The sequence below is a fragment of the Helianthus annuus genome, chromosome 4 (genome assembly GCF_002127325.2).
Source record: "Helianthus annuus cultivar XRQ/B chromosome 4, HanXRQr2.0-SUNRISE, whole genome shotgun sequence".
NCBI lineage: Eukaryota > Viridiplantae > Streptophyta > Magnoliopsida > Asterales > Asteraceae > Helianthus > Helianthus annuus.
Window position 1 is genome coordinate 9,136,840 of NC_035436.2, and position 22,434 is coordinate 9,159,273.

The 22,434-nt window shown below is 39.1% G+C and overlaps 1 protein-coding gene across 1 annotated transcript; it reads left to right on the forward strand.

The window, feature by feature from the left end:
- The first annotated feature begins 1,508 nt into the window (after window positions 1-1,508).
- Window positions 1,509-19,320, forward strand: LOC110932883 (constitutive photomorphogenesis protein 10). Its single transcript, XM_022176136.2, has 3 exons — window positions 1,509-1,697; window positions 1,798-1,871; window positions 19,005-19,320. Exons 1-3 carry the CDS (start codon window positions 1,517-1,519, stop codon window positions 19,188-19,190), a joined length of 441 nt encoding a protein of 146 aa, XP_022031828.2. The 5' UTR covers window positions 1,509-1,516; the 3' UTR covers window positions 19,191-19,320.
- The last annotated feature ends 3,114 nt before the right edge of the window (window positions 19,321-22,434 follow it).

Consider the following 22,434-nt stretch of genomic DNA (forward strand, 5'->3'; position numbering starts at 1 on the left):
CTAAGGGGTGTTTGGCCTAGCTTTTATTTTTTTGGCTTATGCTTATGTTTTAAAGTAGCTTATGCTTATTTTCTTTCATTTGATAAGCTATTTTTTAGTGTTTGGATTAGCTTATATTCTACAAGTTGATAATTTAATAATTAATCTTTAGTTATTTGTTAAGTTATTTTGTATATAGGGAGGGGTATCATATCATTGTGTGTAATGAGTAAAAAACCATCTTCTTCAAATAAGCTTATTCAAATAAGCTAAAAAACCATGTTTCCATAAGCTTCTTAAAATTAGCTTATATAAGCTAATAAGCATAAGCTTAAAAAGCTAAATCAAACACCTATTAGTGCTTATTTTCTAAAAATAAGCTAAAAAAGCTATAAGCTTTGTTAAAAAAGCTAGGCCAAACACCCCCTAAGAACATACAAATCCTACCACCGGCTGGCGCCACTTCTGGATCGGGTAAACCCTAGTTACATGTTTATGTTTATCAACAATTTCTAGGGCTTTAAAAGCTTGCTAATTTCTATTATGCAATCATTTCACTGTTTTTCTGTTTGATCGTTGTTATATATATCATGTGGTTTTTGCTCAATTTACCCTAGATATGTTGTATTTAGTTTGAATTTGATATTTCACTGTTCTTTAATCTGAAATTGCCGATTTTTTCTGGTGCAAAACTGTGTCGTTTTACTGTTAATTGATGATTCTGCTATGCAAATTTGATGTATTTGGTTTGCTGTTTGTGAGTGTTGCCTTTTAGGCCATGTGTTAAGTCAGTCATAAAGCCCCTTTGTGGCGTTATGCGACACGTGTCGTCCCACGTCACACAGGAGGGGCTTTTTTATGGGGCGTTATATCACTAGAGCCCGTAGTCATAAAATGGAGTCCGGGAAGAGAATTAAGAATTTATTTTTTATAATACATTTCTTGATGCTGCTGTTGCCTCCCCTGCTACCAGTTTCTTGCTAATCAGGTTCAGTATGTGATGTATGTATGTCAATCTTTTATTTTAGAGTAAACTTCCGTTTTGCTCCCTATGGTTTGGTCACTTTAACGGTTTTGCTCCAAACCTTTAAAAATAGCCATTTTACTCCCTGATGTTTCGGTTTTTTTGTCAGTTTGCTCCCCGCCTCTAACTCCATCCAAATTGTTTGTTTTTCCATTTTGCTCCCCGCAAGGAGCAAACTGGCAACAAAACCAAAACATCGGGGAGTAAAATGGCTATTTTTAAAGGTTTGGGGCAAAACCGTTAAAGTGACCAAACCACAGGGAGCAAAACGGAAGTTTACTCTTTATTTTATTATGCTGCTGTTGATCTTATAATATGATCTGTTTGGTTGACATATACAGCTTATGCATATATAGTCAATTTTTAAAATGGCATGTTTCCACCCGTACCTATTGTTACTTATTATTATCAAAACCCATACATGAGCCAAAACGACATGTTGTGACCGGACCCGCCTCTTCTTGTGTTCAATTCGATTTAAGTTAATGGTTTATGAACTGCAGTCGGTGCTCGATGAACAGCGGGAGCTTAACTGGCGGTCGGTCATGGCCGTCACGAACATCTTTAACCTCATCGGGAAAGAGGATACAAAAGGAAATGTCAGAACTCAACACGGACCCACCTGTAGACTGCTCCGCGGGTCCCAAAGGCGATAACCTCTATCACTGGCTCGCCACTCTCTTTGGTCCACAAGGTGAAACCGACTGTTCATCTACAAAACTTCCTTCACCTTTTGTTGTAGTTTCTTGATTCGGTTACTAAATTCAGTTCCTTTCGATTATTTATTGTTGTAGGAACACCTTATGAAGGCGGAATATACTTTCTTGACATAACGTTTCCAGCTAATTATCCTTATAAGCCTCCAAAGGTTTTTCCTTTTTTTACGTAATTCGTCCCTGAGGTTTGGCCTTATAGAAATTGAAAATGAATTGTATTAATTCAAGATAATTTTACACAATACTTACAACATAATATATAGAGGTACAAGGTAAATGTAAAGATTACAAAGTAATTACAGAAGCATAATTCTTGGACAAGATTAATGCACAGTCAATCAACTTCATTGATTTGCAATTATCTTGGTAATCAACTTGATTGACCAATTGAATGGAGAGAATAATATGCAATTAATGTGACTTAATTTGTGTTGTTAATACGCCCCCGCAAGATGGAGGATCCATCGGAGACTCCAATCTTGGACCGAAAGTTCAGGAAAGGTGCTCGTGAAAGTGGTTTGGTGAGAACATCCGCAAGTTGGTCCTTTGAGCTGACGTGAAATACTTTAAGTTGTCCGGAGTTAACCTGTTCCCGTACAAAGTGATAGTCCAGGGCGATGTGTTTCATGCGTGAGTGGTAAACAGGATTGGCACATACATAGGTAGCCCCGGTGTTGTCACAGTAAAGTGATGGAGTGCTCACAATTGGTAAACCAAGTTCACTGAGTAAGTTTTTAACCCATGAAAGTTCAGCCGCCGCATTGGCAAGAGCTTTGTACTCAGCTTCGGTGGATGATCTAGAGACCGTTTTTTGTTTTGCAGATTTCCAAGAGATGATGTTTGACCCAAGGTATAAGATATATGCTGTAGTGGATCGTCCCCCATCATGAATACCTCCCCAGTCCGAGTCCGAGAAGGCTTGTAAGGTAAGATTGGTATTTCGTTTCAAAAACAACCCGTGATGTACCGTTCCTTTCAAATATCGGAGTACCCGTTTGAGAGCTTGCTAGTGTGATTGTTTGGGTGAATGCATGAATTGAGATAGTTTGTTGATGGCGAAAGAGATGTCGGGGCGAGTGAATGCAAGGTACTGTAGGGTACCTACAAGTTTGCGGTAGGGAGTTGGATCAACAGGAGGAGAGGAATCAGTAGAGGAAAGAGAATCAGAGACGCTTAGAGGAGTGAGGACCTCCTTGGCACCATCCATTTTGAAGGTGGTGAGAACATCTTGGATATGGCGATGTTGAGAAAGGAAAAGACCATGGGGCGTAGGAATAACCTCTATTCCTAGGAAGTGGTGAAGGGGACCTAAGTCTTTGATAGAGAATTTGTTGCTTATGGCTTGAACAAAGGAATTCATAAAAGGATTGTGATTGCCCGTGAGGACAATGTCATCAACATAGACGAGTAGGTAGCATGTGATACCATTGGAGTTATATACAAAGAGAGAGGTATCAGATAGGCATTTTTTGAAGCCAAAACCAATGAGAAAGGTGGTGAGCTCAATGTACCAAGCACGCGGTGCTTGTTTAAGGCCATAGAGAGATTTTTTGAGTTTGCAAATGTGATTTGGGAACTTGGAATTTGTAAAACCAGGAGGTTGAATCATAAAAACATCTTCATGTAGGGTCCCATGAAGAAAGGCGTTGTTTACATCAAGTTGACGTAAGGACCATCCTTTTGAGAGAGCAATGGAGAGGACGGTGCGAATAGTGACAGGTTTAGTAACGGGGCTGAAAGTGTCATGGTAGTCTTTCCCATATTGTTGGTGAAAGCCTTTGGCAACGAGACGTGCTTTGTATTTGTCAATAGTGCCATCGGGTTTGCGTTTAATTCGGAACACCCATTTGCAACCAATGGGGTGTTGGGTGGTGCGAGGAACAAGTTCCCATGTGTGGTTTTGGATAAGAGCATTGTACTCAAGATCCATGGCATGACGCCACTCCGGATCTTTCATAGCTTGGGTATGGGTTGAGGTTTCAAGGGAAATTGGGAGAGGATGAAGAGTAGTAGAGTTAATGAAGTTCGGGTTGTAGTATTTAGGGTTAGGTTTTGATTGTCGACGAGAGGGTTGTGAGGGATTGGTGGGAGAGGTAGAAGTGTGGTCGGTAGTGTCACACCCTGTCTTTTGCGGAAGCGTATGATGTGTGACTAGCTTGTTATCATTGCATTCGATCATAATAAACAACTACATGATTTAAAACGATGTTCATCCATTCGGAAAATTTTGAGGATCACAAACACTTGTCATTTAAGTTTTAAAACACAACCTTCATCTAGGTTACAATTCAACAAAAGTGGATGACATCTAAACTTGTAGTCTACTTCTAGTTATAACACTTGCGCCCAAGATGCATCCTGTCACCTGAAATACATGTAATTTTGGAAAACATCAACATAAAGTTGAGCGAGTTCATGCGTTTTGCATACCGAGTATGAAAACAAGGTATGTATCTTGTATAAATAAAGTATTCTTGCAAAAATCAAGTTTTCTTGTGTACACCACGTACTAATTGAATGTTTGTACAAAGACATTTCGGCATGTGAGGACATATGGAGCATTAGTGTTGGCTCCTATAAGGCATGTGAGGACTTATGGAGCATTAGTGTTGGCTCCTTTAACTATGTCGATTACCCTCGACTGTGTCGATTAACCTCGACTGTGTCAATTTCCCTTGACTGTGTCGATTACCCTCGACTGTGTCGATTTACCTCGACTGTGTCGATTTACCTCGACTGTGTCGATTTACCTCGACTGGGACACCGAAGCACTCAAGAGGTCACATAAGGACCATGAGTGGGGCTCGGCCGTACCCGTTAGATCTAACCCTCGTCCCTAATTACTGAATGTTTTTAATGGCTTGGTACTAGTTTTCACCAAGACTTTATGGCATTTTTAGTATTAAGTGTATGCTCACATGATCTAGTAATTTCTAGGCATTTCTTAAAGCACATCATACTTGGTTCTCGTTCTCACCAAGTGTGCTTCTCGTATTTTTGTATTCTCGATTCGTATTGCACTCGGTACTCGTTCTCACCAAGAGTGCTTCTTGTATTTTTACTACTTGTAAAAAAATTATAATATTTGTAACATGTATTTCACCCCCGAGAGTTATAAAACCAAAAACAGTTAAAGAAAAGGGGGAGCATGAACTCACAACTTTGCGTTCCTGCGTCGTAAACTTCACCGGAGTTGCTTATCTAGCGTCGTGACCTAAACGCGTTTTATTAACGTTAGTCACTAGAGTTGTATCGCACAAGTGCAAGTCACTATCTTTTGTATTTGTGTTCTTGTGTTAAAAATATTTATATTTTTAACTATTTGTCTTATATCATTTTCTCAAAAATAAATATACGTATCTTGTATTTTGCACCCGAATTATGTATTTTGTCCAAGTAATATATTTTCATAAATATATCCTCTTGTATGTGTCTAAGCATGTTGTATGTGTATTTTCATGTTTATACTCCTCATGAGTATTTAGTGTATCTTTACGTCTCAATACGCTAGCACGTATAACACATACTATATACACTTAGCACAAAAGTTGGTGATAAAATAATATATATTTTTCTCTCAAAAATATACATATTTATATCCACTTTTATTTTTGAAGAAATCCTCATTTCTTATCACCAAAAATTAGGGAAACCTTGGTAATACCTTTAAATACATTTTTAGGGAATAAGTTCTTCAAAAACTTATATTTTTCTAAGTGTCAAAATTTATAAAAATTTTGACAGAGTTTCCCCTAAAAATGGAGGTTTCCCATGTTTTCAAAACATGTGTTTATTTTCTTTTAAATCGTCAACAATCATCAACAACAACTATCAACAATAATCATCAACAACAATTATCAACAATAATCATCAACAACAATTACCAACAATAATCATCAACAACAATCACTAATTTTCCCCATTTCATGAACTTGCATATTTACAAAAATGTGTAGTAATTTACTAGCACATTTAGTAAGTCTTGTTATCTTTAAAAATAAGTTTAATTTCTTAAAAAAAACTTTATTTTTAAAGAATATGAAGTTCCACAACTTCTAGTCGGTTTTTACGAAAATTATTTCTTTGTTAAAACTTTTGTTACACTAGTGTTCGCACACTTGTTTGATCACAAAAAAATCACTTTTGTTTGTGTAAGATCCGGATTAGAACATGTGATTTCTTTTGACGCTTGGTCTTTTGAAAATACCACTTGTGGACACATAGATCGGCTAGTTTTAGACACTATTTCATAAGTAAAAATACTTTTACACAAGTTCATGTTTCTTGTGTGGTAGAGTTTCACCTTTTAACCCTTGCACCATTTCAAACAAGCTTATGTCAAGATCCATGATCTTAACCAAACAGGGTTAAATGATGATCCGAGCTACCACAACGTAGATCGGGCCTAAATAATCACAAATTTCAATTACTACAACATTTACACAACTAGTGAGCTTTTAACCATCATTTTTCATGTTTTTAGTAGACTTTAATGCACCATTTTGTAAGATTTCGAGTTTTAATCATTACACATCACATTAACCACTTCAAAATAGCTCAAGAATGTGTTTTAAGCAACATACCACTAGCTCGAGGCTAGGGAAGTATCTAGACGCGAATGTGGTGGATAAAAGCTAGAGAAAGAGGTCCTTCGAGCTCCGAGTGCACCAAGCCTTCTTATGCGTGACACTTGACACTTGTATGATGTTGGAATGTGAAGAACAAAATCGAAAAATATGATGGATGATCAAGGGGTGTTCGGCCGAAAGTTTTTGAGGGAGAGGAGAGAGTAGTTTTGTGGTGTTGGGTGGTGAATTGTCTAGTGTGCCATCTCAAGCTATTTATAGACATTCCATATGGAATATTCTTAGCATATTCCTAGCATATTCCTGGAATATTCCTAGCATATTCCTAGCATATTCTTTGGAATATTCCTAGCATATTCCTAGCATATTCCTGGAATATTCTTAGCATATTCCTAGCATATTCCTGGAATATTCCTAGGTTTTCTGCGTTGTCTGCGTTTTGCAGTGTAAGCACTGTGTCGCGTAGGAACACACGGTACGTGCTTAAACTTGAAAAATAACGTTTTTAAGCGTTTTAATTTATTTTTCAACACGAACCTGATTAAAATAAAATTTTAATCATAACAGAATATTTGTGGGATTAAATATTATCCGGGCGGCCATCAACGTTCGTTTCGCAGTTTTGTCGCAATTAGTTCTGCTCTTAAAGTGTGTTTCGGGTGCTTTTTAGTGCTTATTTTTGCTTTCATATAGCATATATATTAAACCCTTGTATGTACTCTTGGGTTTTAATGTATTCTTGTTATTGGACCTACACCTAGGCTCCAATTTTTATTGTCTGACTGCTTTCTGCAGTTCCGTTGACACAGTGTGTCTTACCGGTGAGTTTACTAATATTTTTGACGCAACGCTCTCGTTTTTGCATAAAGCAATATTTTGTAGTATAAAACGTACATGAATTCACTTGTATGGAATTTAGAAACTTATTTCTCTTGTAAACTAGATCATGTATGTTCATTAAGGCACAGATCATTGTTCATTTAGTGTACGGAATGTACGGAAAAGTGACGGTTGTCACAGTCTCCCCCCGTTAAAAGAATTTCGTCCCGAAATTCAAGCGATGCCATCGGTTGCAGGGGAGTTGTGAAACCAATATGGTCACTTATATTTGAAACACGTCTTTGTGTTCTCATGTCATGTATTTTATCATGCTCAAGTAAATCAATCATGTCTTTTCTGCATTTTGTGGACTCTTGGTCCGAAACCTCAACAGGTTGTATAGTATATCATTGACGTGAATCTTATTTGTGGGAACTATGACTGTTCCTTGCGTCAGACTCCTCTAAAGACTAGACACATGAATGTGTCGCGATCACTACTGATCTTTTTCTGGAAGCTTCATCTTGTGAACAATGGTTCTGATCCCTACACCGGGGATTCAATCTTTTCGTTTTCCAATTCACACTACGCCCTTTCTAGGCGCGGCTCTCAATTTAGTCGTGCTTCTTGTCTCAAATTCTTATGATTTCTGCCTCTCATCGGCGTAATCTTTCTGTGTTCTGCGGGCTGTCTTGATATAATCGCATATATGAACGACCTTGCCTCTAGATTTTTCCTGGACCATCTCGGCCAGTTGATCCATTATTCCCGGTCTCCGTTCAACACAACGGGAATTGACTTATTACGTTCCATCTAAAGCTTTACACAAAGCGGTTTAGACGGCGGCGTGATAAATACTGTTGTAGGAAGACTCTACTAAGGGTAAGTGAGTGTTCCAACTTTTTATCAAAGTTTATCACACAAGCACGCATCTTGTTCATACAGTCTGCATCGTTCAACAACTCAGTTCATATTCGAGTTCTTACGATCATCGGTGTGCTGCAATCCCTTGCGATCAGTAAAGATCGTGCAACGTTTTCTTTCAGGTAATAACGCCCAGTTTGCTGCGCGCAATGACTGTACCTATCTCAAGGGTTCTTCTCATGATTCCTTAATCAATGTGCCACGTATGTAATGTCGTGGTCTTGTTGCATCGGCGTACAATCGAGACTTTGTCGAGAGGCGTCACATAATTGCAACTCTAGCTCCTTAGCTCTTGGTTGCAGGGTTGGCATGAATCTCGTTCTTATCCATCATGGATCTGAAAGTTCTCACTTCGCGAATTCGAAATCCGCTTTTCGTCATCATAGCGCTTAACTGTTCTTTCTCTAAGAGTTGCAAGGTAAATTGCAGTTGTTGCTCACGACCTTCCTTGGTCATTGGCCATATGAGAATGTAGTCAATAAGTATATGGCTTATCTAGGTATGGCTTACACGTTCGATTTCATGAGGTCCATGAATATTGTCGATGCATGTGTTAGGCCAAATGGTACGACAAGGAACTCGTAACTTCCAAAGCGAGTCCTAAAGGTCGTTTCAAGGACACTTCCTTCTGGTATACACAGTCATGGACATCCTGTCCTCAAGTTGATCCTTGGGTGGCAACTAGGATCTTATGATTTTGTCTGTTTATGTTGCCAGTCGTTGGCAAAGGATTCTGATTCTCAATTCTCAGGAATTTACGCAAAATGGAACTGCCAACTTTCTCCTCATATCCCTAACTAAAGGCGTCATGTCCTTAACTTCCTCTGTCTGGTAGCTCTTGCAGTTACGTCCGGAGCTCATGCTTTACGGACGAAGTTAGTCGGTAAGACATTATTCGACACTGGTGCTGCTCTTGGCACGTGGTTTATCCTAAACTTCTCTTGACGCTGCGAAGGGGCATTTCTGGCAAGTCTTTTGAAAAGGCTACTAGAACTTCTTCCATCGCGGGGATGTTCCCAGGTTCTGCAGTCTACTCAGAGGCATTTCTATGCCTCTTCGACCAATGAAGGATGTCGTAGATCTGCCGCCTTATGGGGTCTAGCATCCTTGCGCCTATTACAGTAAAGTTGGGTTTCATCATTCGCACGAGGGATGCGTCTGATTTTCTCGTATTGACGACTTCAGCTGCATACTTGGATTTCTGATCCATGCTGATTATTATGACCTCACGAGTCAATGGTAACAGAAGGTTACGGCCCTCTGAGTGCCTAATCACGATCCTTAATCGCTTCGAATGTTTAAGCTATCTTTCTATATGCCCATTTCTAAAGAATACGGGACGTCTATCTTACTTGTGACTAGGCCAAGAAGTTTCTTAAGTTCTAAGCATGCAAGGTTAAGGTTCATGCCAGTATTAGAAATAGATGCATAAGGGTGGTTAATAGGGAACGTACCCGTAACCGCATCTGGATCCTAGCGTGGTTCACGAGTTTCGATCGTGAAAACCCTTCCTTGCTTGTTTCTTCTTTGGGCAATCTTTCCTAAAGTGCCCTGCTTCACCACATTTGTAGCAACCGGGTATTCTCTTATTTCTTCCATCTGGGTCCTTTGCCCAACAGGCGTCCCTGTTGTGCCCTTCTTTTCCACACTTTCCACACCTAGGCTTCAGACATCGACCTTTATGGTGAAAAGTGCATTCTCTGCACCTCGGCTTAGTCCCCGAGTAAACATTACCACCTGCCCTATTAATGGCTCCATCAGTGCTCCTGCCATGTGGCGAATTCACTTTCTTTCTTTTGTTTGCTTTAGAGCTTCCATAGTTGAGTTGGGTGCTCATCTTTAGGTTTGAGGACTTCCTCTTCTTGTTGCTTGACGACTCCACATGAGTCTCTTTCTTGTTATCCTCAGATTCCGAAAATTTTCCCGCACGTAGAGCCTCTTCAGTAAGGGTGACACCCATATCAATAGCCTCTGCGATGGTTGAGGGTTTTGAGGTAGTAACCATGCCCCTAATCTGGGGTGCAAGTCCCCAAATGAATCGTTCTATCCTCTTGAATTCCGGTTTGACTAGGTAGGGGACGACCCTAGACAAGTCGTGAAATCGCTGGACGTATTCAGGAATCTTCGGTCCGTCCATTTTCAAATTCCAGAACTCCACCTCAAGCTTCTGGATTTCAGTCCTAGAACAGTATTTCTTTTCCATCATTTCCTTGAGCTCGTCCCAGCTCAGTGCATAAGCAGCATCTGCACCAAGGGTCTGAACCTGAAGGTTCCACCATGAGAGTGCGCCATCCAGAAATAACCCTGAGATATAGGTAACGCTTTGTTGGGGTGAACAGTTACTCATTCTTAGAACTGAGTCCGTCTTTTCTGTCCAACGAACAAATGCAACGGCACCTCCTGTGCCATCAAAATTCAAAGGCTTGCAGTCCAGGAACTGTTTATAGGTGCAGCCAGTTGGAGGGTTATTCTCAGTCGTGCCATTGATGTGCTTAGAGCGGAGGGCTTCATGTCGTGCAATTGCCTGCGAGATGCATTCTTGCAGCTCGGCTTCTGTTCTTGGTAGCGTACTGGTGTTTGTGTCTCGCCTGGGCGACATTCCCTTCTGCCAAAACGGTATGAAGTAGGTTAGGCAACATTCCAGGTGTCTATGAGGTACATAGCACCATAAGCCATTATGTAATCACCCAATTTCACATGTATACATAAATACTCAATGTATGAGCGGGAAACAGTTACTGAGCCTTCACTTAGGCTTGCCAACTTGGCTTAAAACGAACTTGAGGTTACATTGCCTCGGTCATTTAGGTTTCAGTTATTTCCCGCTACATTGGTTTTCTTAGGTTTTTGTCTTTACTGGGGCGTACATTTTCCCTTAGAGGGGGTTTCTCGTGTATGGGTGATAGAGAGTGCAAAGTCGCTGAATCTCTTGAATGTTTCTCATCTTCACTTGCTTAAATGTCGTTTTCCTCAAACGTCTCGTACGCAGGTAGAAGTGCAAAGTCGCTAAATCTCTTGAATGTTTCTCATCAGTCACGAAGTAGGCTGAGACAGGCTTCCTACTTTCTTACGTGCTAAAGCACTGATCTATGTGATGTTCTACCAGATGAAGGTGAGGACACCTATACATTGAATTTGGTGTGGTTTTCATTAGCTCGACCCGTAGAGTCCACCAGGATTTCTGTGCACTACAAGTCGTTATTACGTGGGCCCCCGTAATAATAAATTGTCTTGCACAGTTACCCCAATTTTCTCTCGTCCAAGCAGATGATTGATCTAGGAGGGGACACTACTGTCCTTACACTCCTTGCCATGGAAAGGACCATTGCGGAGGTCCATGCGCTAACATTCGTTACTGTTATGCGCGTATAGGCACGATGATTAGATGGAATAGGAATGGAGAGAATTCCTAGTAGTTGGAGGGGCACCTTCGTGATGAATACTTCATCTTCCTTTTCTAGTCAAGTATGTTGTCAATTTTGCTTCACATAATCCGGAGGGATCTCGTCCCGTTGATTAAGAGTTCGTTCAAGGTCGCCGCCTCTGCCTCGTCATCACCACCGTAGTTTGGCATCTTCACGTTCGAGAGGGAAGAGCAGCCATCTCCTACGGAAGTAAGCTCAGAGTCTTGTCTGGTAATCACTCCCAGCCACGAGCTTTGCAAAGGACGCGAGGTTGATAGCTTCATCGTGCGAGTCACGTACCGTAATAGGAGTCGGAGTCGAAAGAATTTTATTCACGTCAATAATCATTCCGTACACTTATTCGTATGCATGAATACAAATAACAAATATGCTACTTAGCATAATCAAGTAACTTAATGCATTATACCACGTATAACTCTCGTTTTGGGGGGGGTCATTTTGTCAAGTCTAACTTTTGTAGACTATGCCTTGGTTGGCACCTTACTCTATGGGTATTCCTCACTAATGTCCTTGCCTTGTCTTTTCTTTGAAAAGTGTCTGACTCGTGGATCTTGGCGCTTTCGTGAATGCAATGAAAACCATTTTGTAAAATGTTTTTGTGAAAGCACTTTAGTGATTGTAGTCTAGACTCGAGAAGGAATCCTAGTTCACTACAATCGAAGCTCTGATACCAAACTGTCACACCCTGTCTTTTGCGGAAGCGTATGATGTGTGACTAGCTTGTTATCATTGCATTCGATCATAATAAACAACTACATGATTTAAAACGATGTTCATCCATTCGGAAAATTTTGAGGATCGCAAACACTTGTCATTTAAGTTTTAAAACACAACCTTCATCTAGGTTACAATTCAACAAAAGTGGATGACATCTAAACTTGTAGTCTACTTCTAGTTATAACACTTGCGCCCAAGATGCATCCTGTCACCTGAAATACATGTAATTTTGGAAAACATCAACATAAAGTTGAGCGAGTTCATGCGTTTTGCATACCGAGTATGAAAACAAGGTATGTATCTTGTATAAATAAAGTATTCTTGCAAAAATCAAGTTTTCTTGTGTACACCACGTACTAATTGAATGTTTGTACAAAGACATTTCGGCATGTGAGGACATATGGAGCATTAGTGTTGGCTCCTATAAGGCATGTGAGGACTTATGGAGCATTAGTGTTGGCTCCTTTAACTATGTCGATTACCCTCGACTGTGTCGATTAACCTCGACTGTGTCAATTTCCCTTGACTGTGTCGATTACCCTCGACTGTGTCGATTTACCTCGACTGTGTCGATTTACCTCGACTGTGTCGATTTACCTCGACTGGGACACCGAAGCACTCAAGAGGTCACATAAGGACCATGAGTGGGGCTCGGCCGTACCCGTTAGATCTAACCCTCGTCCCTAATTACTGAATGTTTTTAATGGCTTGGTACTAGTTTTCACCAAGACTTTATGGCATTTTTAGTATTAAGTGTATGCTCACATGATCTAGTAATTTCTAGGCATTTCTTAAAGCACATCATACTTGGTTCTCGTTCTCACCAAGTGTGCTTCTCGTATTTTTGTATTCTCGATTCGTATTGCACTCGGTACTCGTTCTCACCAAGAGTGCTTCTTGTATTTTTACTACTTGTAAAAAAATTATAATATTTGTAACATGTATTTCACCCCCGAGAGTTATAAAACCAAAAACAGTTAAAGAAAAGGGGGAGCATGAACTCACAACTTTGCGTTCCTGCGTCGTAAACTTCACCGGAGTTGCTTATCTAGCGTCGTGACCTAAACGCGTTTTATTAACGTTAGTCACTAGAGTTGTATCGCACAAGTGCAAGTCACTATCTTTTGTATTTGTGTTCTTGTGTTAAAAATATTTATATTTTTAACTATTTGTCTTATATCATTTTCTCAAAAATAAATATACGTATCTTGTATTTTGCACCCGAATTATGTATTTTGTCCAAGTAATATATTTTCATAAATATATCCTCTTGTATGTGTCTAAGCATGTTGTATGTGTATTTTCATGTTTATACTCCTCATGAGTATTTAGTGTATCTTTACGTCTCAATACGCTAGCACGTATAACACATACTATATACACTTAGCACAAAAGTTGGTGATAAAATAATATATATTTTTCTCTCAAAAATATACATATTTATATCCACTTTTATTTTTGAAGAAATCCTCATTTCTTATCACCAAAAATTAGGGAAACCTTGGTAATACCTTTAAATACATTTTTAGGGAATAAGTTCTTCAAAAACTTATATTTTTCTAAGTGTCAAAATTTATAAAAATTTTGACAGAGTTTCCCCTAAAAATGGAGGTTTCCCATGTTTTCAAAACATGTGTTTATTTTCTTTTAAATCGTCAACAATCATCAACAACAACTATCAACAATAATCATCAACAACAATTATCAACAATAATCATCAACAACAATTACCAACAATAATCATCAACAACAATCACTAATTTTCCCCATTTCATGAACTTGCATATTTACAAAAATGTGTAGTAATTTACTAGCACATTTAGTAAGTCTTGTTATCTTTAAAAATAAGTTTAATTTCTTAAAAAAAACTTTATTTTTAAAGAATATGAAGTTCCACAACTTCTAGTCGGTTTTTACGAAAATTATTTCTTTGTTAAAACTTTTGTTACACTAGTGTTCGCACACTTGTTTGATCACAAAAAAATCACTTTTGTTTGTGTAAGATCCGGATTAGAACATGTGATTTCTTTTGACGCTTGGTCTTTTGAAAATACCACTTGTGGACACATAGATCGGCTAGTTTTAGACACTATTTCATAAGTAAAAATACTTTTACACAAGTTCATGTTTCTTGTGTGGTAGAGTTTCACCTTTTAACCCTTGCACCATTTCAAACAAGCTTATGTCAAGATCCATGATCTTAACCAAACAGGGTTAAATGATGATCCGAGCTACCACAACGTAGATCGGGCCTAAATAATCACAAATTTCAATTACTACAACATTTACACAACTAGTGAGCTTTTAACCATCATTTTTCATGTTTTTAGTAGACTTTAATGCACCATTTTGTAAGATTTCGAGTTTTAATCATTACACATCACATTAACCACTTCAAAATAGCTCAAGAATGTGTTTTAAGCAACATACCACTAGCTCGAGGCTAGGGAAGTATCTAGACGCGAATGTGGTGGATAAAAGCTAGAGAAAGAGGTCCTTCGAGCTCCGAGTGCACCAAGCCTTCTTATGCGTGACACTTGACACTTGTATGATGTTGGAATGTGAAGAACAAAATCGAAAAATATGATGGATGATCAAGGGGTGTTCGGCCGAAAGTTTTTGAGGGAGAGGAGAGAGTAGTTTTGTGGTGTTGGGTGGTGAATTGTCTAGTGTGCCATCTCAAGCTATTTATAGACATTCCATATGGAATATTCTTAGCATATTCCTAGCATATTCCTGGAATATTCCTAGCATATTCCTAGCATATTCTTTGGAATATTCCTAGCATATTCCTAGCATATTCCTGGAATATTCTTAGCATATTCCTAGCATATTCCTGGAATATTCCTAGGTTTTCTGCGTTGTCTGCGTTTTGCAGTGTAAGCACTGTGTCGCGTAGGAACACACGGTACGTGCTTAAACTTGAAAAATAACGTTTTTAAGCGTTTTAATTTATTTTTCAACACGAACCTGATTAAAATAAAATTTTAATCATAACAGAATATTTGTGGGATTAAATATTATCCGGGCGGCCATCAACGTTCGTTTCGCAGTTTTGTCGCAATTAGTTCTGCTCTTAAAGTGTGTTTCGGGTGCTTTTTAGTGCTTATTTTTGCTTTCATATAGCATATATATTAAACCCTTGTATGTACTCTTGGGTTTTAATGTATTCTTGTTATTGGACCTACACCTAGGCTCCAATTTTTATTGTCTGACTGCTTTCTGCAGTTCCGTTGACACAGTGTGTCTTACCGGTGAGTTTACTAATATTTTTGACGCAACGCTCTCGTTTTTGCATAAAGCAATATTTTGTAGTATAAAACGTACATGAATTCACTTGTATGGAATTTAGAAACTTATTTCTCTTGTAAACTAGATCATGTATGTTCATTAAGGCACAGATCATTGTTCATTTAGTGTACGGAATGTACGGAAAAGTGACGGTTGTCACAGGTAGGGAGTGGGTTATCGGGTTGAGTAGTTGGGTTGGTAGATGAGAGTGGAAGTGGGCTGGCAGAATGAGTGGTTGGGCCGTGGGAAGAGGGGAGGTCAGTGGGTAGTGGGCCGAGGGAGGTGGGTTGTGGGGACTGTGGAGTTGGGCTGGCAGAACCAGGAGAGGCAGCATAGTGGGCCGCAGTTTCGGTTGGGCCAGAGGTGGGTGGTGTTGGGCCTGTTGGTTGGGCTTCGGTACTGGTTGGGCCAAGCGTGGTATGATTGGGTGGTGAGGAGAAATGTGGGTTCGGTTGAGGGGGTGAAATGGGAGATTCGGTGGGTAAGGGTGGGGATGGTGAGAGAGGATGAGTCGAAGGTGGGGTGGCTAAGAAAGTGTCGGAGGATATATGTAGAGGTGTGGGATTAGTAGCTTGAGACGGGAATATATGGGTGATGAATTGAACATGGCGAGAGTGGTAGAGTTTGTTATTTAATGGGTCATAGCATTTGAATGCGGATTTAGAGGATGAGTACCCAAGGAAGATGCATGCCAAGGAGCGTGAGGCTAATTTGGAGTTTGCATAAGGTCGTAACCAAGGGTAGCAAAGACATCCAAACGGTTTGAGTTTGTAGTAATTTGGAGTTGATTTGAACAACATATCATAAGGGGATTTGTTGTTAAGAGTGGGTGTAGGCAACCGGTTGATGAGGTGAGCGGCGGTTTGAAAGGCGTGGGACCAAAAATGTTGTGGTAAGTGAGAATGGTGGAGTAATGCAAGACCAGTTTCGACGACGTGTCGGTGACGTCGTTCGGCAACACCGTTTTGTTCCGGTGTGTGTGGTGGTGTTGTGTAATGTGAGATGCCTTGAGAGGCTAGATATGATGAAAGGCCGATATATTCACCGCCATTATCGGTAAATAACGCAATTAAGTTGGTTTTAAAAAAGTTTTCAACAAGAGATTTGAATTGTGGGAAAAGGGTTTTGACATCTGATTTTCTTTTGAGTGGGTATAACCAAATATATTTAGAATAATAGTCAACAAAAATTATGTAGTATTTAAAGCCATCAATTGATGTTTTGACGGGTCCCCAAACGTCCGAATATATAAGTTGTAGGGGTTGAGTTGCAACAAAAGAATTTTGGCCAAAAGGTTGTTTGTGGCTTTTATTTAACGAACACGAAGTACAATGAAAAGACTCATGGGTCACCTTATTACAACGAAGTCCTAATCTAGAAATTAAAGACTTAAATACTTGAAGCGATGGGTGTCCAAGTATGTGGTGCCACATGAGAAGAGAGTTTGTTTGAGTGGTGTTGACTTGAGGGGATGTAGAGATTGGTCCGTAGTAGACATCATTGACGTTCACTCCCCGCATGAGACGCGCCCCCGTGCGTAGATCCTTGACAAAAAAATGATAGGGAAAAAATTCAACAGAAACACGATTAGTACGGCAAACTTTGGCAACGGAAATAAGATTATTTCGAAGATTAGGAGCAATTAAAATGTTATTTAAAAGAAGTGGACGAGATTTTGTAGGAAGAGTTGTTTGAGCAATGTGAGTTATAGGAAGAGTTTTACCATCACCTAGCACGATCTCATCGGGTCCTCCGTATTCAGAAAGAACGGGAAATTGTTGGTTGTTGTTTGCGGTGTTGTTGGACGCACCGGTGTCCCACATCCATGATGGGGTTGTAGCCGATGGATGAGGGGTTGTGTAGTTGACCACCGGAGTGTTGTTATTTTGTGGAGAAACATTGTGTTCTCGTAGGAAACGACTTAGTTTGCGGCAATCTTTAGTGTCATGACCGGGTATGTTACAATAGTAACAATGGGCGTTGTTGTTGCGGGTTGGGCGAGTGGTGTTAGAATTGTTGCGAGAGGAGTATTGGTTGCGAGTAGTGGGTGGGTTTGGGTGTCGAGTGGGGCGTTGCTCATAGGTGTTGGTTTGGCGATTTTGGTTGGTGCGTGGGTTGGTTCGGTGGGTGTAGTTCACGGTGGTGAGAAGGGGTTCGATGATAGTTTCCTTTAGAGTTCTCTCATGGTCTAAAAGTTTTTCAAACAAGTCGGCAAACGATATAGTGGTGTCGCGGGTGCGAAAGGAGGCGACTAAATTGGAATAGTCATCTCCTAGTTGATTCATAATGTGGACGACAAGGTCCTCTTCGGACATGGGGCTTTGGGCAATGGCAAGTTCATCAAATAAGGATTTCATTTCGTGTAGGTAGTCGGAAATTGAGCGGTTTCCTCTTGGGTTTTTGGCTAGCCGTGATTTGAGGGAGATGATTCGGGAACGTGAGCGACTTGCATAGCTTGAGTTTAGTAGTTCCCAAGCTTTGCGGGCTGTTTTGGCGGAGGAAACAATGGGTTGGATTTGGTCGGAACAACTACCAAGAAGGGCACTTATTATCATTTGGTCTTGGCGAAACCAACGAATAAAGTCGGGATTCGGTTTGGTGGTTTCACCGTCAGGAATAGTTTCAGCAGGAGTTTGGTCGGTTCCAATGATGTGGTGGTCTAGTTCGAGACCAATAAGGGTGGCGGTGACTTGGGTGCGCCATGAGGGAAAGTTTTGTGGTGTTAGTTTGATGGGGAAATGAGTTGCAGCAGTGATATGGACAGTTGGTTTGGCCATTGGATGTTGAAGGGTAATAGGCTGAGAAAAAAAAAAGAGATTGCAGTGGATCGAATATATGCTCACAGGAGCTTAGTGGCTCTAGATACCATATAGAAATTGAAAATAAATTGTATTAATTCAAGATAATTTTACACAATACTTACAACATAATATATAGAGGTACAAGGTAAATGTAAAGATTACAAAGTAATTACAGAAGCATAATTCTTGGACAAGATTAATGCACAGTCAATCAACTTGATTGATTTGCAATTATCTTGGTAATCAACTTGATTGACCAATTGAATGGAGAGAATAATATGCAATTAATGTGACTTAATTTGTGTTGTTAATAGGCCTGTTTTGTGACTTTCGTCCAAAGGTTTGTTTTTCCGCATCTGGATCCAAAAAATTGAAATCTTGCCATTTTCATCCAGCTCGTTAACTCCATCCATTTTTCTTCATTAAGTCAACTGTATTCCTTTCCCTCTTTTTTGTTAACTTAAAGGGTAATTCAGTCTTTTTCACTTTATGTACAAGCATTTAGCATAATGTACAAGTATTCAAAAGTCCGAATTGCCCTCTAGCTTAACAAAAAAGACGAAGATACCCCCGACTTAACGGAGAAAAATGGATGGAGGTAACAAACCTTTGGACGAAAGTCGCAAAACTGGCCAAACCTCAGGAACAAAATGGCATTTTACTCTTTTTTTAGTGAATTTTTTTTTTTGGGTACATGATTGATTCAAGGTCTTTGGGTGCAGGTTGTGTTCAAAACGCGTATATATCATTGCAATGTTGATTCAAGTGGCAATGTTGGCTTGGATATTCTTGACGAAAACAGTTGGAGTCCCGCTTCAACGATTTCAAAGGTGCTACATGATTTGAGATCGATCTTTACAAACCCGAACCCGTGTATGTATTTCATCCTCTTTAAAATGATCCATTGATTTTCTTGAAAGAGTAAAGTGTCATTTTCGCTCCTTAGGTTTGGCCGGTTTTGCGACTTTCGTCCAAAGGTTTGTTTTTTTGCATCTGAATCCAAAAGGTTTGAAATCTTTCATCCGACCCTTTAACTCCACCCATTTTTTAGCGTTAAGCAGGGGTATTTTCATCCTTTTACCTAACTTAATGTTAAATAAATAAATAAACAAATAGGTAACCAAACAAGACAATGGAATGATAATCCATTCAATTCACACATGGTAACCAAACAAGACAATGGAATGATAATGATCCATTGCATTCCCTTGTTCATTCCATTACTTCGTCCATTCCATTCTTTCGTCTATTCCATTATCCCATACCAAACAGACCCTAACTGTTCAGAGGCAAATGTCTGGCCAATTCAGATTAGAGGTCTTAACTTTTCAGACTCTGTATAAAGCTTAACCATTCAAAGGCAGATGTCTGAACCATTCAAACATCTGCTTGTGAAACAAACAGTCTGAACCATTAAGTGCTAAACCAGTAAAAGGTCTGAACTATTAAGAGGCTCATTAAGAGGTACACAAACAAACAGCCCTTAAAATTGTTTTGTTTTGATGAATCATACCAAAGTCTCACTTGTTTTGTTTTAAGGAATCATACCAAAGTATCACGCGTGTATTCCAGGTCAGTTATCTTACCTAATAACAGCGATAGCTACTTGGCATGATTTAATATTTCAATAACTAAATAATTAGTTTTATTCTTATCTATCTACTTTGCTCCTAGACTACACACAAAAATATTCCATTAAAACTATCATGTACACATTATCTTTAAATTCATCAATTCTAATAGTTTTTAATTCAATAATTCCTCTCAATTCTATCTTCTTTCTTCATTTTTCTCATTAAAGACAACTATTTTGACTATCCAGATGGATTTTATTATGTTACAAGACTTTTACAACCTTTAATGGGTTCCATACTTTAAACAAGGAAGCTACATCTGCCTGGCTATTCAGGAGCGGACCTGTAGTGTAAACGGGCGTAGCCCGGGCTACGGCTCAAGTTTTTACAAGTAGTGTAAAAAAAAAAAATTCCGACTTTTATACACAAGACACCCCTGAACAAGTACGAGGACACCCCTAAAAAATTTTGGGATACCCCTGAGTTGAAGGTCTAGTTCCGCCAGCTATTATAAGCAAGGGCCAACCGAGTAACCTAGACCAACACGAATCCGGTAGTGAACTATCATTATTCATCTTATACTACATGACACACATGTTTAATAAGGCAAGTATGCCCAAACAAGATCAAGGACATCTCCTGACGACATCTAGCGAGTAACAAAGATATCTCATGACCTCTAACGTGTTACAGGATTCCAAACTGCCAAATATTACAAAAGTCAAATAGGCGAGTCTATTATCATATAGAAATTCTATCCCCAAAAAAAATTATTTTGTCATTACTTGTATGACATATCCAGTAAGAGAATTTATATATTTAAGTGTCTTTTTAATCCACACCTTGTGGCCTAGTGGTTGTGAGGCTTAGGTTCTCTATTGGAGACTCAAGTTTAATTCTCACTTGTGTCACTTTGGTGGATTAGTTAATGATGGATAAAGCTAGTCTCTTTGCAGAGGTGTCACGCTGAGCCCACCCGGGTTTTCGTTCCACCGTGTGTTACGCCATAGAGTGTGGTGGCACATTGACTGTCAAGTGGCAGCCGGCGGTATGGTTTCTTGGGGGAACGCCCAAGCCAAAACTTTGAATCCAGCGTGGGCCCGGTTAATACAGTATAGTTTGGCCGGATCGGGGCAAAAAAAGTGGGCTCTCCAATTTGAGGAGTGCAGTAGTTTAATACAAGAAAGTCGACGTTCCAAAAAAAAGTGTTCAATAAACGTTTGAAGCCTATGTAGTTAGAACGGGCTTTAATCCACTCGTCCCACCAAAAATTCGATTTTCTATTCCTACTAGAAAACCAAGTATACAAGAAATGACAAATCGAATCGAAAATATGATTCTTTTCTAGATCATCCGCATGAAAAATATCATTCCTCGACTTCCAAATGACCCACAGAGTCGATCGTCCACAATTACTTCCAAAGATCCTTCTTTTTTTCTCGACCAACCTGATTCGTCCACCCACGATAACGTACTACTCGAAACAACAAATTCAACAACCTCCTGCTAACCATAATGTTTACTTTTTCCAGCACCGATTTGTTCCATGAGGTGAGTAATACTCGGCAAAATACAATTATCAATATGTTTCCGTATCGTTTTAACTTGAAAATTCATTCTACAATTCAAAATCACAAAATCCCAAATTCATTCAACATATACATTTCCCATGACGGGAATAGTTGTCTTTCTTGATTGGCCAAAAGTGGCGGCAATCAATTAGAATTTTTTTTTTTATTTTTTTTCCTTTTGTTAAAAATAGTAATACAAACTTGAGGAATAGTGTCAGGCAGCTGTCTAGCACTCCTCATTAGACCAACCAGTTTATTATTTTATACTCACTTAAAAATTATGATTTTGCTCCTAATTTAAAATTAGGTTTTCGCCCCAAGTTAAAAATATATTTACCCTTTTGTCCGCAACGTAAAATTACGATTGTACCCTCGGTAAAAAAATACGACTTTACCCTCATCCAAAATTACGTTTTTGCCCCACTTCAAAATAAAAATATGTTTTCCCCTAGCTAAAAATTACGATTTTACACATGTTTATTATTTTACACCCACTTTAAAATTGCGTTTTTCACCTTCAGTTTAAATTTACGTTTTTTGCCCCCAGTTAAAAATAAAAATACGCTTTTGCCCCCATCTCAAAATTACGATTTTTCCCTTGGTTCAAAATTACGATTTTACCCTAAATTTCAAAATTACGTTTTCGCCCCCAGTTAAAAATAAAAACATGGTTTTCCCCCGGCTCAAAATTACGATTTTACCCTCGGTTAAAAATTATGATTTTGTCCCCAGTTCAAAATAAAATATAGTACTGCTTTTTTAATTGGTTGAGAATTATTCGGCCATCGTCCCGCAACGCGGCCGGAGCATCAACTAGTTTTAAAACATTTAGCAAAGTTTGTGAATAGTGTTTTGAATTTTTATTTTAGTTTTTTTTTTTTTTTTGTCTTTTATTTTAGTTTTTTTTTTTTTTTTGTCTTGTTTCTGTGTTTTTTTTTTATATTTTTACCTCTCAAATTTCAGCATTAAAACTTATAACCCCTTAATTTTCTACAGACTTTGTAATC

What these genes read in the sequence shown, in the direction of transcription:
- LOC110932883 (XM_022176136.2), top strand. Translation starts at nt 1,517, where the DNA reads ATGAACAGCGGGAGCTTAACTGGCGGTCGGTCATGGCCGTCACGAACA. An exon ending in CACTCTCTTTGGTCCACAAG is followed by an intron (nt 1,698 to 1,797) that starts GTGAAACCGACT and finishes TTATTGTTGTAG; the next exon opens with GAACACCTTATGAAGGCGGA. An exon ending in ATCCTTATAAGCCTCCAAAG is followed by an intron (nt 1,872 to 19,004) that starts GTTTTTCCTTTT and finishes CTTTGGGTGCAG; the next exon opens with GTTGTGTTCAAAACGCGTAT.